A 23,455-nucleotide genomic window follows, 5' to 3' on the forward strand; every position below is an offset into this window, starting at 1 on the left:
TAATATTAATTTTCAAAACATTTATTTACTTTCACGAAAATACAGTGGCGTCAACATTAAATCTATTATTTACTATTTTCCCTTTTACAATTGATAACATTTGAAACTTGAAACATATTGTTTAAATGATACTAAATTTGATTACCGATCAATAATTAATGTAAAAACATTTAGAATGCATGATAAAAAAAAAAAAACATAAAATCGACTATAGACGATGATACTCTGTACCAGATCTAAATTTAGTACAATACCAATTGTTGGAATATTTTCATTGTTAAATTATAATTAAATTTTCTTCTCTGTACACTTTATAAAAATCAGCTAAAAATATAATGTAAAAATTGTAAAGAAAAGGACTTTTAACCACAGTCGAGGTTGCATTAAAATATAGAATTTAAAACAATGTAAACATACTGTAATGATAAACTGGAGAGTTGAAAATAGCGATTTGTTGAAATTTGATGATAAAATTAAATATCTATTATAGCGTTATTTGTAAAATACAATTTGATCAAACTGACTTTGATAAAAACGGCATTCAAATATTACCTGTCATATGTTCATAACTTACCTGGATTTTTTTTTTTTTTTTTTTTTTTTAGAGGGTACTAAAGAATGTCTATAATTGAAGAAATGGAAAATTCAAATTTTTTAATCTGAGTTAGTATAGCGCGGAATACCTCATTTTATTAGATTACACTTGATATTAATTTAACTCTAGTTTAATCTGTTGATATAACATTCATACAAATATTCTATTTGAATATGATTTTTCATATTATTTTATTAATAGAAGCTACTGCTTTCAATGACTATATAAAAATTATAATTATAATGCATCCAAGCAGTTGAAAAGAAATTAACAGTAATATGTCTTCTATTTGAACTATTAGTTATAGGTGAGATATTAGAAAAAATAAAACCTAAGAATATTTGATAAATTATAAGCTACTTATTTTATTTATATTCTGTTAAATAAATGTAAGTGAAACTTATAAATTTTATCATTTCGTTTTACTTATAAAAAAAAAAAAAAAACATTTATAATTTACAAAATTAAAACATAAAATTAAATCAATTAAATTTAGTTGTTTTACATTGTTCTTTAATTTATTATACATGAACCACTGCAATATTAAATTGGAATTATTTATTTATACATTACTAATTATTTATTGATTCGTTAATATACTTTATATATATTTATATGATGACACTAAAATAAAATAATTTGCAATGTAAATAGTACTTTAATTGAAAACTTCCTATCATTTTATATTAATAATGAATGACACATGAATGAAAATTTAAAAAAATAACAATGATTCAAATAATCATTATAATAATGATCAATCAAACATCAATCGTCGAATTTAACCACACAAATATATATATATTATGCATATATATTTTCATTTATTTCTATATTTACACACAGCCACATTTTATTCTGAATACCTACAATAATTTACAAAGTTCACTTTTTGGTAGTAATTTCATTCGCTCATTATTTCCATTGCTTCTCAATATTAAATATCAGAATATGAAAAATATTTATATCATTTATTTATTTTCTCATATTTTTTTTTTTTCTTTTTGTCGCATTATATTATTTACAAACGAAGTAATTGCTCGTAGGAGCATAATAAAGTTTCATAAGTATGTCATATTAATGTTATTCGCTGCTTTTTTATATATTTACAAAAAAAAATGTCGCATGACTTTATCGAAGTTTTGGGGTATTTATAGTACTCAATTTTTTATGGAACTGCTATAAACTATTACAATGATAGTATATAAATGATTCATTTGAAAATGATTAATATCAAAAAATCACTAATTTAAAAAATTTATCTTAAAATAATTTATTATTGTTTATAAATTTAATGAGTCAATAAAACTTACATCTATTCAGTCCGAAGTTTCTTGACTCCATCTTGATTTTACTCTTGTAGTTTTTATGTGTGATGAAGGACTATCATCATCGTTTACTTTACGTTTCATAGACATAATACCACTTTGCGAAACACCTTTGTGAAGTGTTAACGTGTACGCATCAGACGTAGGTGGTATGACGGAAGGGAATGTTGGAAGTTCTTCATCTTCAAGTCCTGGAGGTTTTGGTTGTTCCGAAATACGACTTATTTGTACTGATTCTGTTAATTTTGGCGGGTATGTTGATTCTGAGGAATCCATGGATGAGGTGGAAAATTCGGAATTAGCTATTTCAAATGGTTGAACAGAATTTAATGTTTGCATGTTTGGTACAGGCATTATTGGAGCTGGTGTAACCGCAGCGAGTTCTTCTTCGGCTTTTTTTATAAGATCAAAATCACTCAATGATCGTAATGTACTTTTACTTTCTTTAGTAACAGCAGTTGGAGTGTAAGTTTTTTCTTTTTGATAATTTAATGAATTAATCGAAGTTAAAAATGAAGCACTCGGCTTTGAAGGTAAATAAGGGTCAAATTTGGAACATTCTTGACGCTTAACATTTGCCAAAATCTCTTGAAGATTCGGTGGTATCGTAATATTTGAAACTTTATCAAGAATTGGCTGTGTAAATTTGGAAATACCTTGAGGAGGTGGAGTGAAAGAACGTACATCTGTAGGGCTATATGCTTCATTTAAGTCATTATCTGAAGGATCTAATCCCAGACCCGGTAAAGTAGGAACTGATTCACCAAGAAAAGACGAACTGATACTTTGTATTTGCTGTTTCTGTTCTTCAATTTGCCGATTAATTTCATCCATTTTTCTTTGAAGTTCATTTGAATTCTTTGATGGTGAAAGTAAATTATCATCAATATCATCATCAATATCACCAGGACTGTATGGCTCATCATCATCATCTTTTTCTAGAAGTGGTTTTTCAGAAGAAGTCAAGTCAATTCTATCTGAAAGTTCAGGAACTATTTTGGATATAGTTGCACTGTCTATTATTTTTCTTGATACTCCAACATGTGTTTTATTAAATGAATTCACTGTTAACTGATTGGTTGCAGATTTTTCACCAATAACATCTGTTGAATTAACGAGTTTATCTGTTGTAATATTAACAGGTGGTGGAGTATAACTGCGATCAGAATCTTTTTTTGGAACTTTAGGTAATAATGGTATCGAAAGTGTACTATGAGATAATCGTTTTCGTTTATTTTGTACAATTATACCAAGTAGTAAATGAGGTCTCTGTTCTTCAAGACCAACGCCATTAAGAGGGAATAGTACAGATGGTAGTTGACTTTGACTTGAAAAAGGCATTATATAAAAATCTTTGATATTTTTTGAAACATTTCCAACAACTCCTAAACGACTTCGACTATTTAAATAACTGTAAAGAGTTATATATGGAATTTTTTCTTCGTCATTAGCTGCTGTAAATCTTATAATAACAATTTCTTTAGAACCAGTTTTTTTCATTTTTGAAATATAGTCCCATACAGTTTCATGACTAATTCTTCCAACAACTTCGAAGGTATCTGGTAGATCTTCCATGAGTTCTTTTGCCTGTCCACTAACTTCTTGAGCTGTTATAAAAAACTTAGCTACATCTATCATGTTAATGAATCCTCGCCAAACCGTTTGAGAGACATTTTTTGTTGAATCTTTAGCTATAACTATAGATTTAGATTCTGTCATAGTATCTTTCTCTTTTTCCAATTCATCATTGATATCTACACTTTCAAGATTGACCGTCGAGCTTGGTTCTCTATCAGATACGTCAGAGTCATTGCCATCTAATGTATTAGCCGTAGTTTCTTCTTCAACGTGTCTCCACAAACGATCTTCAATTAATTTACCAGTTTGAACAGGAGATGTTTCTTTCTTTTTGCTTTCATCTCGTTTTGAATCATCTACATGTTCATTTCGTTTTTTTTCTTTATCTTTGTATTGTTTTTCCTTATGACTACTTTTACTGTGTGAACTACTTCTGCTTTTGCTACTCTTTCGTGATCGATCTTTGTCTTTTGATTTATTTTTATTTTTATCTTTATCTTTATCTTTATCTTTATCACGATCACGTTCGCGACTTCTTTCTTTATCACGTTTTTCGTCTTTACTTCTTCTTCTATCGTGATTTCGATCTTTACTACGATGCTTCCTTTTACTAGAACTTGTTTCTTTTTTTGAGTCTTTATTATGTTCTTTATTTTTTCTTGATCTATGACAATCTTTTTCTTTTTCTCGATCTTTACCTTTCATTTGTTTGTCATCATTACGTTTTATTTTTTTTACATCTTCAAATGACGAAGACAAAGTGTCTTCTTTTTCATCTAAAGTATCTAAACTTGTATTATCTACATTATTTAAAACAGTCACGATATCTTGAACAGGTGTTTTTGGATCCACAGCCTCTATGCCACCATCATTCTCAATTATTTGTTCACCTTTGTGAGTTTTAACAACAATTGATTTCGCTTGAGCCATAAGATCCAATTCGTTTTTTTTAATCATTTCTAGTTGGTGCTGCGTTTCTTTTTCTCTCCATTCAGCTAATTCTTGACTTGCCATTTCTTCAGGACTTAATTTTACTACTGCATCAGGTGTCAGAGATTTATCAGCTATTTTTCGGAATAATGTCAAATTTTTAGAATCTTTTATATTGAATAGAAGACTTCTGTATTTTGCTTTATATTTAGCTCCGGTATCTCGAAAATATTTGTACATTTCTAACTCAATTTTTAAAGCAAGATTCTCAATTTCTTCTTTGCTTAATCTCAAATCGTCTGTCTCTTTAATTCTGGTTGATAACAATTCTGTCAATGTTTTACGAACATTTAACCTTATTATTGGTTCAGGTTCTGACTTCTTCAAATTTAAAGATTTTTGTGGCGTTTTTGCCGGTGGTGTTGAACACTTTGGTTCCTGTTTTTTAACTGGAGTTTGTTTTATTACTATTGGAAGGGTTTTGTTTTGATTCACCACATTTTTCAATGTTGTTTGTTTCAATATGGGTTGACTTTTATTTGAGCTAACAAGAATTTGTTTTATTTGCCCACTTTTTGAAATAATATTTGCATTTTGTAAATTAGAAATCACAGTTACTTTTTTATTATTAGATGTCAATACTGTTTGTTTTGAACCCACAACTTTAGTAAAAACCATTTTGGGTTGAACAGTTTTTGATTGTTGTTGATTGGGTTTAACCATTTTGCCTGGACTTGATGTTTGAATTGCTGAAACCATTTTATCACCGATTTGCAAAATATTCAGATTACTTGATCGAGCAACTTCAAACGTTGGATGTTCTTTCAACCATGCCTTTAAATTAGATGCCATCGGTGCATCAACGCCAGTTAAAACTGTTCCAGTTTTTTTTTCAAAAACTATAACTCTAGCCTCTGAATTGGATTTTGAAGTATCACTCAAAGATAATTTAAGTTTTGATGAAACAGATTGAACAACTTGCTTGTCTTTAACTGATGTTTCTTCAGCATGAGCAAGAATACAAGCATCGGAGCAATAAATACTAGATGATCTTGCTTCTTTTTTACACACAACACACTGGGTAACTGCAAGATTTGATAAAGCATTTTGTTTAACATTCAACGCTACTTCAACTGGTCCATCAGATGATTGTGTTAATGAAGTTTCTGTATTTGAAATTTGTGTATGAGATTCTGTCTTAGGCGGTTTTATTGTCAATGATTTGGTTATTGTTGATGCAGGTTGTACTAATTTTTTCTTGGTACAGTTTGGACAAATCCACTCTAGTCCTTTTTCTTCCATTTGTTTACCCGTCGTTTTAGTCACATTAACACATTTTCCATGAAACCAATCTTCACATACGTCGCAACAAATCATAAATCGATTGTTATGTGGCTGTTTGCAAATACACCAAAGTCGATTAGGGTCATCTTCGGAGTCAGAATTTTCTTCTTCATCATCATCTTCTATTTCAGATTCCATATCTTCTATTTGATTAGCTTGTGTAATTTGTTTCTTAACTTTGTCACTTTTTTTTTCATCATCCGGTTTTGAAGACAACTCAGATTTAACTTGTAACCTTTTACTTCTTGTTGCTGGTGCTTCAATAGGTGGTAACGTTATTATTCTTCCACCACGAAAAATTTGTGATGGTGGTTCTTTAATATTCTTTTTCTTCAACTGCTCTGCTTCATGAAAATCAGCTAAATTATCAACATTTGTCACTCTTTCGACTGTTTCATCTGGAGAAGATTGCGTGGTAATAGCTGATAATTTTTCTGTATTGACACTCGTTGTTTCCAGCAATGAATCCGGAACGGCATTTGTTGATTCATCTAACGTTGCCTATAATATAAAAAATAAAATAAAAATTTTAATGATTAAATAAAAAATTTTATTTAAAGATGTCTTACAGTATCTGTTAAGTCCACATCAAGTTGCTCTTGAAGTAGTAATGCCTCTGCAAGTAATTCTTCTTCATGTTTACTAGCTTCCATTTCTAATGTTGCAAGAAGATGTTCTGTTTCTTCCATTCCATCTATGAAAAAAACATTTTTTCTTTATCAAATATAACTATATTGAAAATTGAATATTTATTAGGATTAAAAAAAATAAATAAACATCGATATAAAACGTTAAGAAAACAAAATTATACAAATGAAAACTTACTTTGATCAGAAACTATGTTTTGAACAGAATCATCAGATTTTCTAATTTCTTCATTAATTACAGTTTGTGATGCTAAGAAAATATTAAAAAATAAAAATACGCCCTTTATTTTCATGATTTATATTTTAACGAAAATTAAAAAAAAAAAAAAACAAACAAACAACAACAATAAAAATTTAAGTTATAGGCTTACCAGGATCTAAAGAGAGATCATCAGGAACAGGTAGTTTGGATATACTTTTATCTTCTAGACTGTCGGAATCAAACATTATAGTTGAAACATCTGAATTAATTAGGGATTGAGATAGTAAATTGTTAGTTTCAGCTGATACTTCTGAATTAAGAGTTTCAATATTAGATTTAAAAGAAACATCAGATGACACAACCGTCAAGGATGTTAAAGTTGATTCTGAAGCATTAGAGATAGATGTTCCTGAACTAAATGATACATTTAGATCGTGTCCTTTAGATTCATTAGTTGAACCAACTCTTCTTATGATATCAGGAGTAGAAAAGAGTGCTGGCTCCAAGGAGCTTACAGAAGTACCAAGAGATTTTCGTGGATCTTTTTTAATCTGTTTTTTAACTCCATCAGATGGTTTCACATCTAATATTGTTTTTAAAGGTTCTTCTAGTTTTGGACATGGTTCATAACTACTTTCAAGCTTTTTTTTATCTTTTTTTACTTCTATAGTCGGTTTAATTTTAATTGACGACGTAACAGGTGAAGATTTAATTAGTTGTTTCTGTACAAGTTTAGTATATGCCGGAGATTGTGTCGATGGAAGTACTATCGTATTTATATCAGCATCTGATTGGATAACTTGTGGTGAAGTATTTACAATAGACTTCGGCGTTACTGCCATCAATTTGCCATGTTGAGAAGTTATAAGCTTAGTCTGAATTTGGTTTGCAGATTTATTAAGATCTTTCGATGCAATTTTGAAAGTTGACTTCATGTCTTCAGGTATATCAATGACTTTCTTTTTAATAAAATAAACTTTTTGATTTTTTAGTTGACCTGGTTTTGTTAAAATCATATCACCTTTTATCATGTTTGCATTTATGAGATTTGCTTTTGCTTGGTTTGTCGTTTGTAAATTGTTTTCAGGAACAACTAATAATTCATCAGAAGATTGATGTGCTAAAGATCCTTCCTCTTTCTTTTGATTAGGATTAATTTTAATTTGCTTTTTTAATTGACTCACAGACAAATAGTCATCTGCTGCTGATTTTTCTGAATGCTTCATTGTATTAACCACTGTAGCCATTTCACTATCATGTTTACGTGTTTGATCAACGTCCATTCGTTTGCTTGCACCACGTCTTCTTGTTGCTGACATGCTACCACCACGAGTAGTAAGTCCTCTGCGACCTCCACGAGCTCGAACACCCGACCTTCTAGGTCCTCGTGGTCCAAAGTCAGAATCATTGTCGGATGTTTCAGAGTCAGAAGATTCTGTAGATGATAAATCATTTGTTTTATTTTCTTCTTCTTCTTGATTTACTGTTGATTTTTTATTTTCTAATTGAAGAGTAGTAAGATTTCGCAAAACATTAGAGTTTGAAGATTTAGGAGCATTTGGTATTTGTGAATTAGAAATAGGTATTTTTCTTGGACGACCAACAGGTTGTTTAGTCTTTATTATTGAGTTTACTGGAGATGCTGTCATTTGAGTTGAATTTTCTATTGCTGTAGATACTGTTGATTGCGATTGGTGATGCATTGTGAAATTAATCATATCAGTATTATCATTTTCAGGCGAGTTCACTATTGGCAAAGGATCTAGTGGTTCTGGATCCAAAGGTGATGACCGGCTCGTGTAACAATGATCTAACTCTACAGCATATCTTATAGAATTCTGATGTTCCTCAACTGTTAACATATCTTAAATAAAAATAAAAAAAAAAAAAACAAATTAAAATTAATTAATAAAAATTATAATCAACCAAAACATAAAACTAAAATAATTGTTATTATAATTGTATTAATAGAAAATCAACAAACCAAGCATCGCAGCAACATTTTCGCCCAGTATTTGCTTTGCTTCTTCACTCTGTAAAGCAGTTTCAAGCTTCTCCAACTGTTCTGGATCCATTGCCATGAAAGGATCATCAAGGTTAGTATCAATGGTACTGGGTGCTGTGTTTGAAGAATCACTATGTTCAAAATTTGATGGATCCACTGTGAATGTTAGATTACCATCATTTTCAGTTTGTCCTACTCTCACAACGCTAACATTTGCATTTGATTTGTTTACTGAAAATAATGTATGTTTATTATAACCAATCACTTTTAAGCTTTATTATTGCATATGAAATAAAAACCAACTTAATAAATTGTGTAAAGTTTCTTGATCAACAGCCATAGTTCCATCATCATTGATCACAATAATGAAATTATCATCTTTTTTAGAATCCTTCTCATTCTCATGAGGTTCTATAATGTAAGTGCTGGACATAGTGAAGTAGTCTGCAAATAAAACACATCTAAACATTAGCCAATGTTTAAAATAAAATTTTTATTATAATTAAATACTATTACACTTATTTAACTATAGCTATGAAGGAATGTTAAAAAAAATTATCGCGCGCTCTATTAATAATAACGAACTGAATAAGAGAAAATAACATCGGCCATCTTGTTAGGTAAAATAAAGAGTAGAGTGTATAGTTAAACACACGCACACATTTATAAAGGGGTTGATACTTATACATACATAGTAATTATGAATATATGACGATAATTTGGTCACAATAAGGTTTTTATCGTGACGAAAAATTTTTTTATAAAATATCGTAAATGATATGTCACTTGTCATGCGAAAAGTCGCGTTGTTATCGGTGATACATAATGCCCTAGCTCACCATACTTGATGCGCGTAAACTTGCTGCAATGTCATCCGTCGCGCAGCTCAAGCGCTAAATCAAACAAGAATTTTCATTGAAAATTATTAACAAAAATTATAATTGTAAGAAAATGATAATGAAAGATTCACAAAATTTTAATAAAATCATATCAATTTATTAAAAAATATTTTTATTATTGCAAGTACGTATGAATATATTATTATAAGTTACTGATAAGGTTGGATTGTAAAAAGTATTTATAAAAAAAAAAAAAAATGCATCTGACGTGGGATAAAGAACCGCGAGTATGGAGACTATACACTGTGTATAGTCTCCATAACCGCGAGTTTAGAAAAATTTATCGTTAAGGAAGTCCTTTCGCTCCAGTTGAGTCAAAACAACTGTAGTAGTCAGTATACGATAAATTAAAATAAAAAACCTATAAAAATTCCTAAAATTAAAAAATAAATAGTATATGAGGCATTGATCGTTGAAATTTTGAAAATAAAAAAAAAAAAAATAGTTAAATACAAAAATTAATTTGACTCTTTCAAATCAGCTGCTAGTAACCTGTCCGTGATTTGGCAACGCTGTACTTCGGTTGTTTACATTTTCATTTGCACAATATAACCTTAACCGCGTTTAAGTTTTTGCAGTCAGTGTAAATAAATAAATTAGTTTGAATTTATTGAATGGTCTGAAGCTTGCGCGCTACGCAACGTTGCCAAATGTTTTGACTTCATTTTAACCCTTCGTTGGTCGCGCTTCACTGCCCGCCTTCATTGGTCGCGTGGTTAGGGAATCGCCGCAATGTTAATTTTCTTACAGTGTTGCCAAGTATACTTTTAAGTAAGCGCGGTAAAATTTGAGTTGGTATGAAATAAAAATTAATTTGTTCCGAAAAATTATTTTCAAAAAATTGCTTTTTTTATTTATTAAAAATTTCTACATGTCAATTTTTTGACTCAATTTATTTATTAAAAGAATTCTTAAAATTATCAAATATCTGCTAAATCAATTTTAATTAAATTATTTAATATTTAATTGTAATGTAGTATCGTGACTTTAATTTTAATCATAAACGTTATATTCAAATATTTTATCAGAGAAAAAAATACGTACCGGTTTAATGCTTTGATGAGTAAAGTATTAAATACTTTTGTAGTCACAGTAGTAATATTATTATTCTTGTGATCCAATCCACGTAATGATATTTATTTATTTATATTTATATTTATATTTATTTATTTTTATTTTTATTTTTATATTAAAATTACTTACAATAACATTGCACAAATAAATTAAATAAATAACTTTATGGGACATGCGCATAACAACTATAACAGCTGATGACGGCCATATTGTTTTTATTTATTCAAGTTTCATATAATTGGCAATGCTGCGAATAAAATTTCATGGTCGGGTTTGGTCGCGCTTACGGGGAATCGCCGCGATTCCATGTTCTTACGACATTTATTATTTAATATCTAATTAATAAAAATACCTACAACTTTAAAAACTGTTTAGGTGCATGCTAAATGAATTGAAGAAGGAATAGCTAAATTTTTTAAGGCTGGAAAAAATTATTTTTTTTTTTATAACGAATTGAAAAAAAAAAGCGGGGAATCGCTCATAGCGCGACCAGCGAAGGGTTAATGTAGGTTGCTTGAGAATTTTTTGTGATTTTATAATTTTAATTTCTCCATATATTCCACGGCAACCTATATATTTTATTGCAAAAAATGAAGCCTGAATATTTCAAAAACCTTATTTTGAATTTTTTTTTACCTTATCTAATCGGTAGTTAATACCATAATTCGAGAAAGTTGTTAAGGTCTGACTTTCTCGTAAGACTCGGAAAAAATACTAACATTTTTAAACAATTTTTTTTCAAAAATTTTCACGGTAAAGACTAAATTAAACTTTACTAGTAGATAAATAAGGACTTAAACTATTAGATAAAAATTAATTTTATCCCTGATAAAACAGAATGATTTGATATGATAAAGAATGATTAAAAAATTAATCATTTTTAATGATTTCAAATCATGTAAATCATTTTCGAAATTTCACAATGAATCATTATGAATCATTTTGAATAATGGGAAATAGGCAGTATATGAAATGATTAAAAATGATTAAAAATTTTTAATCATTTCAAAACATTTCTAATCCTGAAATAATGTTCAAATTTTTGTCTCCAGTTATGATTAAAAATGATTCAACTAGTAGTATTTAAATTTTTAAATCATATGTGAAATCATTACTAATCCTAAAATACTTTCTGAATTTTAGTTGCCAGTTATGATTGAAAATGATTCGGTCAGTATTAAAAATTTTTAATCATTTTATATCCTTTTTAATCGTAAAATAATGCTCGAATTTTTTTCGTCGGTTATGATTGACTATGATTAGGTCAGTATATGAAATTTTGAATCATTTCAAATCATTTTTAATCCTGAAATAATGCTTGAATTTTTGTTACCGGTAATGATTAAAAATGATTCAGCTAGTATTAAAAATTTTGAATCATCCTCAATCTTTTTTAATCGTGAAAAAAATGATCGAATTTAATCACTGGTTATGATTGATTATGATTCGGTTAGTATTAAAAATTTGGAATCATGTTAAATCATTGCAAATCATAAAATACTTTCTGAATTTTTGTTACTAGTTATTGTTAGTGTCTTTTTGATTAGTTATTAGGGTGCTTTGATCATGAAAAAGAACTGACTGTTAAAATAATTGACATTTATATTGTAATGCGGGCTCATTTTTTAGCAAAATCAGAGAATAAACGCCATGACGCAGCTAAAATAAAAACAAAAATGAACCGCAAAAACGCCAAATTACTCTCTTAAATGTACGGCTTATTATTAAAAAAAAAAATTTATTATGTTAAAGAAATATTATATTTAAACAATGTTATATTAAAGAAAGAATTTTATATAGAAGAAAGGTTCAATTATTAAATCCCTGTAACCCTTTTTCAGCACACACTTGTGTGCCTCAATTATTAGAAATTTGTATATTACAATAATAATAATTTTTTTTAATTTCATTAAGTTTTTAACAATATTTTCTAATCACTATTTACAGATATTACATTTTGTTAAATCTACTTGAAAATGCGCGGTAACAAAGCGGAAGTCTTGCTTTCCTTTTTAATTTAGTATCCTACTCTAATAATTTATGGCGCTGTTTTTAAAATCTTTCCACTTGCTATTATGGCGCCACCTTAGTTTGCTCCCTTTCAGCGGACACTTTTTAATACACTGAGTTGGTCCTCCTTACTTCTACCCTCCATAAACAATGATGGCAGCGCGCTGCGTACACGCTATACACGCTCTGTCTCGTGACATATTTTCCCAGCACATTATGGCGTCATCTCTCGCAAACAAAGTCAACCATGATAGATGATACACGGTGAATGAAGCCGAGTGTGTATGCCCGACAGTTCTTAGTTAAATAAGTTTCTCCAGTTTATAAAATTAATATTTTTAAATATCTATTATAAAAGTATTCGCTCTTTATTAGTATATTTGATAAATATATATTTAGATCAACAAAATGGTACGTACTTAATGAATGATTTCATATGATTATTTGTAATTTTTAATCCTCATACATTTTATATTATTTTTATAATTTTATCAACAAAATTTTAGTCACGTTTTCTGGAGAATATTAAATAGCCAGTATTTTTTATTTTATTTAATATTTTGTGCATTTATTTATTAAAAATACAAATATTAATAAATCACATAATTTTTTATCGAGTAAAAAAATTATATATAAGTATATCAAATAGTTGACGGGGATGTAAATTATCGGTTCGTTCATTCATAACCTTATAAGGAAATTATCAACTCCTGTCTATGCTGATGAAATAATATTTCAGTTGATAATTTATAAAATTTTTTCTATGAATTTTATTTTGATAAATAAAATTGAATGCATCGAATTAAAAAATAAATTAATTTCAGCAACCCCAAATAATATTATTGAAAGAAGGGACTGATGTCAGCCAGGGCAAAGCTCAGCTGGTGTCAAACATAAACGCCTGTCAGCAAGTCGTCGACGCCGTGAGAACAACTCTCGGCCCTCGTGGAATGGACAAATTGATTGTAGATGCCAATGGAAAAGGTACCATCTCCAACGACGGCGCTACTATCCTCAAGCTCTTGGACATTGTTCATCCAGCAGCTAAAACTCTGGTAGACATTGCCAAATCTCAGGATGTTGAGGTAAATTTTTAAATATCAATAAGTCAAATAATTCTCCATTATTTTAAAATACAAAATTTTATTTAGTCTATAATTTAGTTTTTTATAATGGAGTACATAAATCATAGAGCATTGGACTAGCAATTTTTTCTAGACTATAAATTGTCTCAAAGATGTTCTTACAATATTTTTTTTATGAATAAAAAAATGAAAATTAAGTTAGCCGACATTTAAAAATTGTTAGAATTTTTTTTATTTTATTCAAAAAATCATTACAAAAAAATAAAAAAAATTTTTCATTTTTAAAAAACTTGAAAAACTATAACTAGTGCAATTTTAAAAAAATATTTTTTAGTTTTAATTTAGTAAATGAAAAATAATAAAAAAATTAAAAAGGTCGGCTTATTTTAATAATAACATGACAAAAAAAACTAATAAATTATCAACAATAGGTTGGTGACGGTACCACCAGTGTTGTCCTGTTGGCTGGAGAGTTTTTGAAACAAATAAAACCATTCGTCGAGGAAGGAGTTCATCCACGCATAATTATAAAAGCATTCAGGAACGCACGAAAAATTGCGATCGAGAGAATCCAAGAATTGAGCGTAAAAATAGAAAAATCAACTGCCGAAGAAAAACGAAGTCTGCTGGAAAAATGTGCCGCTACTGCGATGAACTCGAAACTTATTCACCAGCAGAAGGATTTCTTCAGCAAGATGGTCGTTGACGCTGTTTTGCTTCTCGACGAGTTGCTCCCGCTCAACATGATCGGCATCAAGAAAGTATCCGGAGGTGCGTTGGAGGATTCGATCCTGGTGGCTGGTGTAGCCTTCAAAAAGACTTTCTCGTACGCGGGTTTCGAAATGCAGCCCAAGAAATACTCACCCTGCAAAATAGCCATGCTGAACATTGAACTGGAGCTCAAAGCTGAGCGCGACAACGCCGAGGTTCGTGTAGACAACGTTACCGAGTACCAAAAAATCGTTGACGCCGAATGGCAAATTCTGTACGAAAAACTCGAAAAGATCGCCAAGAGCGGAGCAAATGTTGTTCTTTCAAAGTTACCTATTGGTGATGTCGCGACTCAGTACTTTGCTGACCGTGACATGTTTTGCGCCGGTAGAGTCCCTGATGAAGATCTCAAGAGGACCATGAAAGCTTGTGGCGGAGCTGTCATCACCACTGTCAATGATATCGACGACTCTGTGCTTGGAAAATGTTTAAACTTTGAGGAAAAACAAATTGGTGGTGAAAGGTAAATAATCTATATTATTAAGAGAATAAGAAAAATTCTGTGTCCAGGAAATTTAGGCTACATTTGAAAATTCTCTCTACATAATTAATAAATGATTTTGTATCTTGAGAACTATTGACATTATTAAAGATATAAGCTCACCTCAACATTGCACTCATCAAGAGCTTTCATTTGAGTACCCACATCAATTTTTCATATATTTATATATATATATATATATATATATATATATGTATATATGAAAAATATATGAAAAATGCATGTGGGTACTCAAATGAAAGCTCTTGATGAGTATAACATCGGGATGAGCTTATATCTTTAAAAATGTCAACAGTTAAAAAAGTACAGTGCAATTTAATAAAGTAACAATAATATTTATTATTATTTTAGATTCAACTTTTTCGCGGGATGCCCAAATGCCAAAACTTGTACATTTGTACTTCGAGGAGGAGCTGAACAATTTTTAGAGGAGACTGAGCGGTCATTGCACGATGCTATTATGATTGTTAGGCGTATGATCAAAAACGACGCAGTAGTCGCTGGTGGAGGAGCTATTGAAATAGAATTGTCTCGTACACTTCGTGACTACTCGCGTACAATTGCTGGCAAAGAGCAGCTCTTGATCGGCGCTATTGCTCGCGCTCTTGAAGTTATTCCGCGACAGCTCTGCGACAACGCTGGATTCGACGCGACCAACATCCTCAATAAATTAAGGCAAAAACACCATCAGGGTAAATGCTGGTTCGGTGTCGACATTCTCAACGAGGACATTGCTGACAACATGGACGCCTGCGTATGGGAACCAGCAGTCGTTAAGATAAACGCCCTCACAGCCGCCAGTGAGGCTGCTTGTCTTATTCTCTCGGTCGATGAGACCATAAAAAATCCTCGCAGCGGTGATGCTCCTCAGATGCCTGTCGGTGGTATGGGTCGCGGTATGGGACGACCTATGTAATTTTTTTAATTTTCTATCATCACTACCTTTTTTTTTTTCCATTCATTAAATTTTTTAAAATAAATAAGCAATTATTGAAAACACGCTTCACTATTTGTACTGGTTACTTATTCTAATATAATAAAAACGCTGATTAAACATTTAAAATATTTATTTTTATATCCTATTTTATTTATAATAATAAAGTTAGCCTTGTAAATTAAGTTAGCCGACATTTAAAAATTCTTGTAATTTATTTTATTAAAAAATTGAAACAAAAATTTTTACATGTAGAAAATTTTAAAAATTATACGTGGAATTTTTTAAAAATAGTTTTTGAATTCTAATTTTTAATTAATAAAAAAAATTAAAAATTTTTCAGTGTCGGCTAATTTTATTTTCATATTTTATTTACATCAAAAATATTTTTTAAAAAATTCTGAGATTTTTTCAAATAAATAATCAGGGCTGTAGAATAAAATAGGCGCCAGCGCCCCCATTTTTATGACGCTCACGTGAACTAATATTTACAAACTCCAAAATAAAGTTTATTTTGGAGTATTATTCTGATTAAATAAATAAAACAATAGGTTTTTTTTTTTTTATTAATATAATTTATTTAAAGAATTAATAATAAATAACATAAATGTTTATCGCTCGTAATATAAATAACAATAAATCTCGGTTAATCGTTGTGTTCCAACAATTGTCATCAACAATGAACAGGTAATTATTTTTTTATGAGTGTATTTTTCCTTTAAAGAACTCAAATTAATGATTTTTATTCTTGTAAATTTTTAATAAAATAATTACAACAGTATAATTTTCTGTTTGATACCACGTGACTGAGTTGATGTTATATATAAATGTATAGTATGATATAAATATAGTACACGACACATCTCACATCAGACTTTCTGTTTTTCTGACTCATTTTATTATTTTATTATTACATTAAATAATTATTCTTTAAAGAAACATTTTATTAATAAGTATAAAATTTGTATATTTTAATAAATTAATACATGAGTCATAAACAGCTAATTAGATAATTATATTGTCGTTAAAAAATTCTAGTGACGTACATTAACAAATTGATGTGTTTAGTTGTGTTTTGTAAAAAGTTCTGTAAACATTAACAATGACTTCTGTTACGAATGTACATGCTCTTCATGAATTAATGTCAAATTCAATGTGAGTTTTTATTAATATTTCAATAAAATTAAACGTATTAATTTATGACATTAAAGTTAGCAGTCACTCGATCATTTTTTAATTGTTTTTAACAAATAAATTTCTTCCAAAAGATTATTAAAAAAAATTGCATTTTTTATTTTTTAAAATTTCTACATGTCAATTTTTTTGCCATAATTTATTTGTTAAAAAAATTCTTAAAATTATAAAAAATTTTCTAAATTAATTTTCATATTAATTTTGTTTGTATTTTTAAATCAGAAATTTATCTGGATCAACGAGTGAGACACCAACTACTCCTTTAGAAATGAATGATGACAATATTAAAAAGCGATTTGAGAAAATAAAAAAATCTCCAAATGATTCCCAGCTTTACCGAGGATTAATTTTAAATAATAACATGAAAGTGTTGCTAATAAGTGATCCTACCACAGATAAAAGTGCCATTTCATTGGACGTCAATGTTGGTAAGTTTATTTATAATAATAATAATAATAATAAAGTTAGCTGACATTTTTTATTTTTTTATTTTACTTAATTTATTAATTTATAACTAAAAAATATTTAAAAAAAATTGCACTTAAAGTTTTTAACAAATGAAAAAAATTTTTTTGTAATAATTCTTTAATAAAGAAAATGATATTAATTTTTAGATGTCGGCTAATTTTATTTTCATATATTTATTTATTTATTTATTAATTATTTAATGTATTTTAAAAATTTCAGGCTACTTGAATGATCCAGCAGAATTGCCAGGACTGGCTCATTTTTGTGAACACATGCTGTTTTTGGGTACCGAAAAATACCCAGACAAAAATTCATACAACTCGTATCTGTCTCAGCACGGCGGTAGTTCCAACGCAATGACCCTACCGGATTACACTCAGTACCATTTTGATGTAAGCCCAGAGTATCTCGAGGGGGCGGTGGATCGTTTTGCCCAATTTTTTATAGCTCCACTGTTTACCGAGTCTGCAACAGAGCTCGAGGTTCAAGCTGTTGATTCAGAGCATGAAAAAAATATCGCAAATGACACGTGGCGGCAGGATCAGCTGGAAAAATCATCAGCGGATCCAAATCATCCGTACTCAAAATTTGGAAGTGGACACCGTGGAACTCTGGATTTAGGACCAAAGCAAAAAGGGATAAACGTGAGAGAAGCGCTCCTGGAATTTCACAAAACCTGGTACTCGGCCAATATTATGGCGTTGAGTATTCTTGGAAAGGAAAGTCTCGATCAATTGGAGAAAATGGTAGTGGATAAATTTAGTCCGGTGGAAAATAAAGGAGTAGAGGCACCAACTTGGCCGGAGCACCCGTTTAATGATAATCACTTTGGTAAAAAGTGGATGATTGTACCGATCAAAGATATCCGTGGTTTAAAGATGAATTTCCCACTGCCGGATCTGAGCCAATACTTTCGCTCTGGTCCGGGGCACTATGTATCTCATTTGTTGGGTCACGAGGCTGATGGATCGCTCCTGTCAGCTCTTAAAAAAGCCGGTTGGTGTAATGCATTGGTTGCCGGGGAAAAACGAGCTGCCAGAGGTGGCTGCAATTTTTTTTCCATTTACGTAGACTTGACCGAGGAGGGAATTAATCACGTTGACGATATTGTTAAGCTTACTTTTCAGTATATAAATATGCTGAAAATTAAGGGCCCACTTGAGTGGATTTTTGACGAATGCAAGCAGATAGCTCACGTTGATTTTAATTTCAAGGAAAAATTATTGCCCAGAACAACTGTTAGTGTAACTGTACGTGCATTGCAAAAGTATCCATTTGAGGAGGTACTCACCGGGCCTTATTTGCCTACCGAGTGGCGTCCAGATTTAATAAATACTGTTATGGATTGTTTGGTACCTGAAAAAATTCGCATTCACGTTGTTGGTAAAGTTTATCAAAATATTGCTGATCAATCGGAATTTTGGTACGGAACTAAATACGCTATTCAAGTTATTCCCAAAGAAACTATCGAGAGTTGGAGAAATTCGGGATTATCTGACGAGTTAAAAATTCCAGCTGCTAATGAATTTATTCCCGAGTCATTTGAAATTAAATGTAATAGTAATAGAGAAGAAATAAATAAATTTCCTAAAATAATTTTAGACACTAGGCTGATGCGAGTCTGGTTCAAACAAGACGACGAGTTTAAAGTACCAAAAGTAAATCTTACTTTCGACTTTGTAAGTCCTTATGCGTATCTAGATCCTTGTAACTTTAATCTAACAAACTTATACATACAGTTATTCAAAGACTCGCTTAATGAGTACGCGTACAATGCCAGTCTCGCACAATTGAGCTGGGAATTTAGTGCCAGTAAGAACGGCATGACTCTGATCGTTAGTGGATACAATGACAAACACCGGGTGCTGTTGAGTAAAATAATCGACAGGATGGTTAATTTTAAAGTTGACAAGCAGAGGTTTGAAATAATTAAGGAAATTTATATTAGAAATTTAAAAAATTTTGAAGCTGATCAACCGTATCAGCATGCTGTTTATTATTTGGCGGTTTTATTGACCGAGCAAGGATGGACTAAGGACGAATTACTTGAAGCTACTGAATTTTTAACTCTGGACAGGATTGAAGAATTTATTCCAAAGTTGTTGACAAAAGTTCACATTCAGTGTTTGATTCACGGTAATTTGACGGAATCAGAGGCACTGGAAACAGTTAAAATGGTTGAGAATCAACTGACAAAGGATCCACTGGACAGTGAAAAAAGTAAAACAATAGTACCGTTAATGCCGAAACAATATATACTTAATCGTGAAATAAGTTTGGATAATGGTAGTCACTATTTGTATGAAATAGAAAATAAATTACACAAATCATCGTGTACTGAAATTTACTATCAAGTGGGGTTACAATCAACGGAATCAAACATGCATCTGGAACTATTGGGGCAGATAATATCCGAGCCGTTTTTCGATGTTCTCCGTACGCAAGAACAACTGGGTTACATTGTATTCAGTGGAATACGTCGAGGGAATGGAGTTCAAGGCCTGAGAGTAATAATACAGGGCGATAGACATCCCCAGTATTTGGAAGAGCGCATCGAAGCCTTTATTCACTCGGTTCAGGATCAAATTGTTAACATGTCCGAGGATGAATTCAATCGGCATAAAACTTCACTCGCCAATCAACGTCTCGAAAAACCAAAAAAAATGACTACACTATCCGCTATATTTTGGAGCGAAATAACTAATCAGCAATACAATTTTGATCGTGCAAACATTGAAGTTGCCTATTTACGTACCGTCACTAAATCTCAAATACTTGATTTTTACAATGTAAGTTTTTTAATAATTAAATTACAACAAAAAAATATTTTTTTAAAATTGCACTTATAGTTTTTAAAGTTTTTTACAAATGAAAATTTTTTTTAGTCATTTTTTCAATAAAAAAAAAATTTTTTAATTTTTAAATGTCGGCTAATAACTTAATTTTCATAATCAAGTTTTTTATTATGAAAATTAAGTTAGCCGATTGGTAAAAATTTTTAGAATTTTTTTTTTTTTATTGAAAAAATTATTTAAAAAAAATGTCACTTGTAAAAAACTTGAAAAACTGTAAGTGCAATTTTTAAAAAAATATTTTTTTATTCTAATTTAGTTATTGAAAAAAAAATAAAAACGTCGGCTAACTTTAGCTATATGTTTTTATTAATTAATTAATATTTTTATTTAAAATTTTAGGAAACAATAAAACAATCACCTCAGAGACGTAAATTGTCACTTCATGTGGTATCAACAGCCCCAGGTGGTGCAGGACACTCTGAAAAATCATCAGCAGAATCACCAACAGCCCAAACTGATACAACAACATTGCCAATTAAGATAACATACATCTTGGCATTCAAATCGAGTCAATCACTTTTCCCAATTATAAAACCTTTTATTAATATTCCAAGAAAGGATCAAAAATCTAAGCTTTAAATATTATTTTAAATATTTTTTATTTAATTTTTATTTGATCTCTCGCGAGATAAATCATTGTCAATTTTTTACAAAGCACCTAAACATTTACTATTTTAATGAAATGATACATCACTTTACACTTGTTTTGAACGCTAGTATTGCTTTATGGCATATAAATTATAATGATAATAATTTTTAATAAAGTAAATAATTTAATTGAGTTGATAAAATAATTGTTGTTAATAATAATATTGAAGTTGTTGAGTCGGTATGTGGTTGGTTGGTTTATGCTGCGATATAAAAGTGTATTTACAGCAAGTAAAAGGGAGAAGCAAGTTGTGATGGAGCGGCGGCAATCTGTTGGCTGTTATTTTCTTAATACTTAGTGCATGGCTTATGGGTATTGCTTAGTAGTAAACTCTTTGCGGCGAGAGAGATTACAACTTTTGTCTCTGGTCTCTCTATAGTCTAATGATCGTAAGACAGGTACGAAAGGTGTACAACGTGGTGATTGTTGTTGTAGTTGAGTTTAGCTGAGCGTAAAACGACACAACTTTTTTTATTTTTTATTTATTTTTTAAAAAAGCACTTACTCTTCAGTAAGTCCTCCTCTATCATTCTACTCAGTGTTCAAAGAGTGCGTTCAACTCGTTCAGGTTTATCCATTTGACCATTAGTATTTTCTCTGCGCGTTAATTTTTTCTTTAAATAATAATTATTAAAATGGTGATTTTATTTAAATATAATTGGTGAGTAAATTTAATTAAAGTCATTTTTTTAAATAAAAAATGGGATTTAATAATAATAATAATAATAATAAGAGCGACGAACTCTTGGTCTTAGGTGATACGCGATTTGAATTCAAGGTCACGATAGTAAGTGTAGTAAGGTGTAGTGTTCATTTCTCCTTGTCGTTGTTATCCTTTCTTATCCTTTATCATCCAAAGTTTATCCTGAATCCCCAGCACATAGACATACACACGAGTGCTCCGGTGAGTGTCATCCTCTAAAGTTACTGATATTAACTATATATATATGTCCTCTCTTCTGATTAATATTATCCTAACTCGTGTCACTCTTATCAGCTATTATTTAAAACGGCTTAAACTTTTGTCAATATTTTTTATACATGAATAAATTTTTTTTTTTTTTTTTTTTTTTTTTTAATTGTTTTACACTTTAAAACAGTGGTATATAATTTTAAATATTTCGCAAAAAGTAACTTGCACTTTATATTTCTCAATTAAAATTTTTTTTAACATTAAATTCCAACCGTTGTAAATTAGATAAAAATGATTAAAGCTCGGTAATAACCAGTTTAACCGCAGATAAAATTCTAATTAATTACAAAATTACTTTCACAAAGGATACGAGTTGGTTTGTTTTTTTTTTTTTTTTTTTTGATAACCATTGGTGCGTATTAGAAGCATTATAATAATATTTGTTGAAATAATAATGGTCTATGGTCTCGTTCTATTTATCGATTGTTGTATATAATAATATAAAAAGATCAGAAAGGTGAATCTCGTGTTCCAGTTCTCGAAAATTAGATGATGATAAAAGAATTGAGAATAGCTAGTTCCCATCCATAATTCATAATTATTGTTATGATACAATATAACACGCTCGTGTTATAAATATTATATGGGTTAACAACATAATTTATTAAATTAATAATGATAAAGTAAGTTAATTTAAGGTAAATAGTAGAATTTAAATGATTGAAATAATGTTTGTCAAAGAACAATTAATCTGCCGAGTCGTTTTATTTTAAAATATTAATCTACTGAGTAGTAGAAGTGAAGTAAGTTTAAGTAAGTAAAAGTAGCTAGTGAATTGTTCGTTTGATTATACTTAGCACCAGAGGACAAAGCTTTGAATTAAATCTTAAGAATGAGATAATAACAGAATAAGAGAATAACTCTTACTCAAGGAGAGTTATCAATTCCTGTCTTACGCTCCAGTTATTATTAAATCCTTAATGCTTATGGTTATACTAATTATTATTTTCAATATATTTTAATCGCCGGTATGCTGGACCTTTATAATTATTATTATCTATTTTTCAATCTAGATTTATTTTCTTTTATTTATTTTCCATAGATTGATACTATACATACTAATAATGTAAAAATAAAACAGCTCATTAAAATTACTTTAGCGTTAAATTGTAAATTGTCTGAAATACGTGAAGAGTATCTACAAGAGAACTGAAGAGAAATTTAAAAAATATTGTGAGGTAGTGAGAGCACCAGAGGTCTAATGTCGATGCCCTCAAGGTTACAACCAACTGCCTTGATCTTCCTGATAAAAATATAAAACACAACCGGCCCTTATTACGCAAATAATATTACTTTATGCAACAACTTTTACCAAAGGATCAACGGTCATTTTTTTTTTCGTTATTGCAAAGATTAAATTACGTAATTACATATATAATGTAAGTACGTTTAAGTAATTTATTGAGACACAA

General features: G+C 29.8%; 3 protein-coding genes across 6 annotated transcripts; 2 read left to right on the forward strand and 1 right to left on the reverse strand.

Annotated features, from left to right (window-relative positions):
* Nucleotides 1-1,412: 1,412 nt before the first annotated feature.
* Nucleotides 1,413-9,573, reverse strand: LOC123273306 (death-inducer obliterator 1). Of its 3 annotated transcripts, none has more exons than XM_044740695.1 (7): nucleotides 9,321-9,573; nucleotides 8,933-9,073; nucleotides 8,609-8,860; nucleotides 6,794-8,488; nucleotides 6,601-6,672; nucleotides 6,345-6,469; nucleotides 1,413-6,276 (listed from the first exon to the last, which is right to left on the reverse strand). In XM_044740695.1, the coding sequence occupies exons 2-7, from the start codon at nucleotides 9,060-9,062 to the stop codon at nucleotides 1,915-1,917; spliced, it is 6,636 nt and encodes a 2,211-aa protein (XP_044596630.1). In that variant the 5' UTR covers nucleotides 9,063-9,073; nucleotides 9,321-9,573; the 3' UTR covers nucleotides 1,413-1,914. The 3 variants fall into 3 exon arrangements, with proteins under 3 accessions (XP_044596630.1, XP_044596631.1, XP_044596632.1); XM_044740696.1 differs by lacking the exon at nucleotides 9,321-9,573 and adding an exon at nucleotides 9,146-9,255; XM_044740697.1 differs by lacking the exon at nucleotides 6,601-6,672.
* Nucleotides 9,574-12,819: 3,246 nt separating this feature from the next.
* LOC123272668 (T-complex protein 1 subunit eta) lies at nucleotides 12,820-15,962 on the forward strand. The gene is made up of 4 exons (XM_044739608.1): nucleotides 12,820-13,023; nucleotides 13,437-13,697; nucleotides 14,129-14,931; nucleotides 15,322-15,962. Exons 1-4 carry the CDS (start codon nucleotides 13,021-13,023, stop codon nucleotides 15,884-15,886), a joined length of 1,632 nt encoding a protein of 543 aa, XP_044595543.1. The 5' UTR covers nucleotides 12,820-13,020; the 3' UTR covers nucleotides 15,887-15,962.
* A 505-nt stretch (nucleotides 15,963-16,467) lies between these two features.
* Nucleotides 16,468-23,359, forward strand: LOC123272463 (insulin-degrading enzyme). Of its 2 annotated transcripts, none has more exons than XM_044739247.1 (4): nucleotides 16,468-16,591; nucleotides 17,321-17,526; nucleotides 17,786-20,355; nucleotides 20,761-23,359. In XM_044739247.1, the coding sequence occupies exons 1-4, from the start codon at nucleotides 16,512-16,514 to the stop codon at nucleotides 20,998-21,000; spliced, it is 3,096 nt and encodes a 1,031-aa protein (XP_044595182.1). In that variant the 5' UTR covers nucleotides 16,468-16,511; the 3' UTR covers nucleotides 21,001-23,359. The 2 variants fall into 2 exon arrangements, with proteins under 2 accessions (XP_044595182.1, XP_044595183.1); XM_044739248.1 differs by lacking the exon at nucleotides 16,468-16,591 and adding an exon at nucleotides 16,879-17,059.
* The last annotated feature ends 96 nt before the right edge of the window (nucleotides 23,360-23,455 follow it).

Source organism: Cotesia glomerata, linkage group LG10 (genome assembly GCF_020080835.1).
Source record: "Cotesia glomerata isolate CgM1 linkage group LG10, MPM_Cglom_v2.3, whole genome shotgun sequence".
In the NCBI taxonomy this organism is placed as follows: Eukaryota; Metazoa; Arthropoda; class Insecta; order Hymenoptera; family Braconidae; genus Cotesia; species Cotesia glomerata.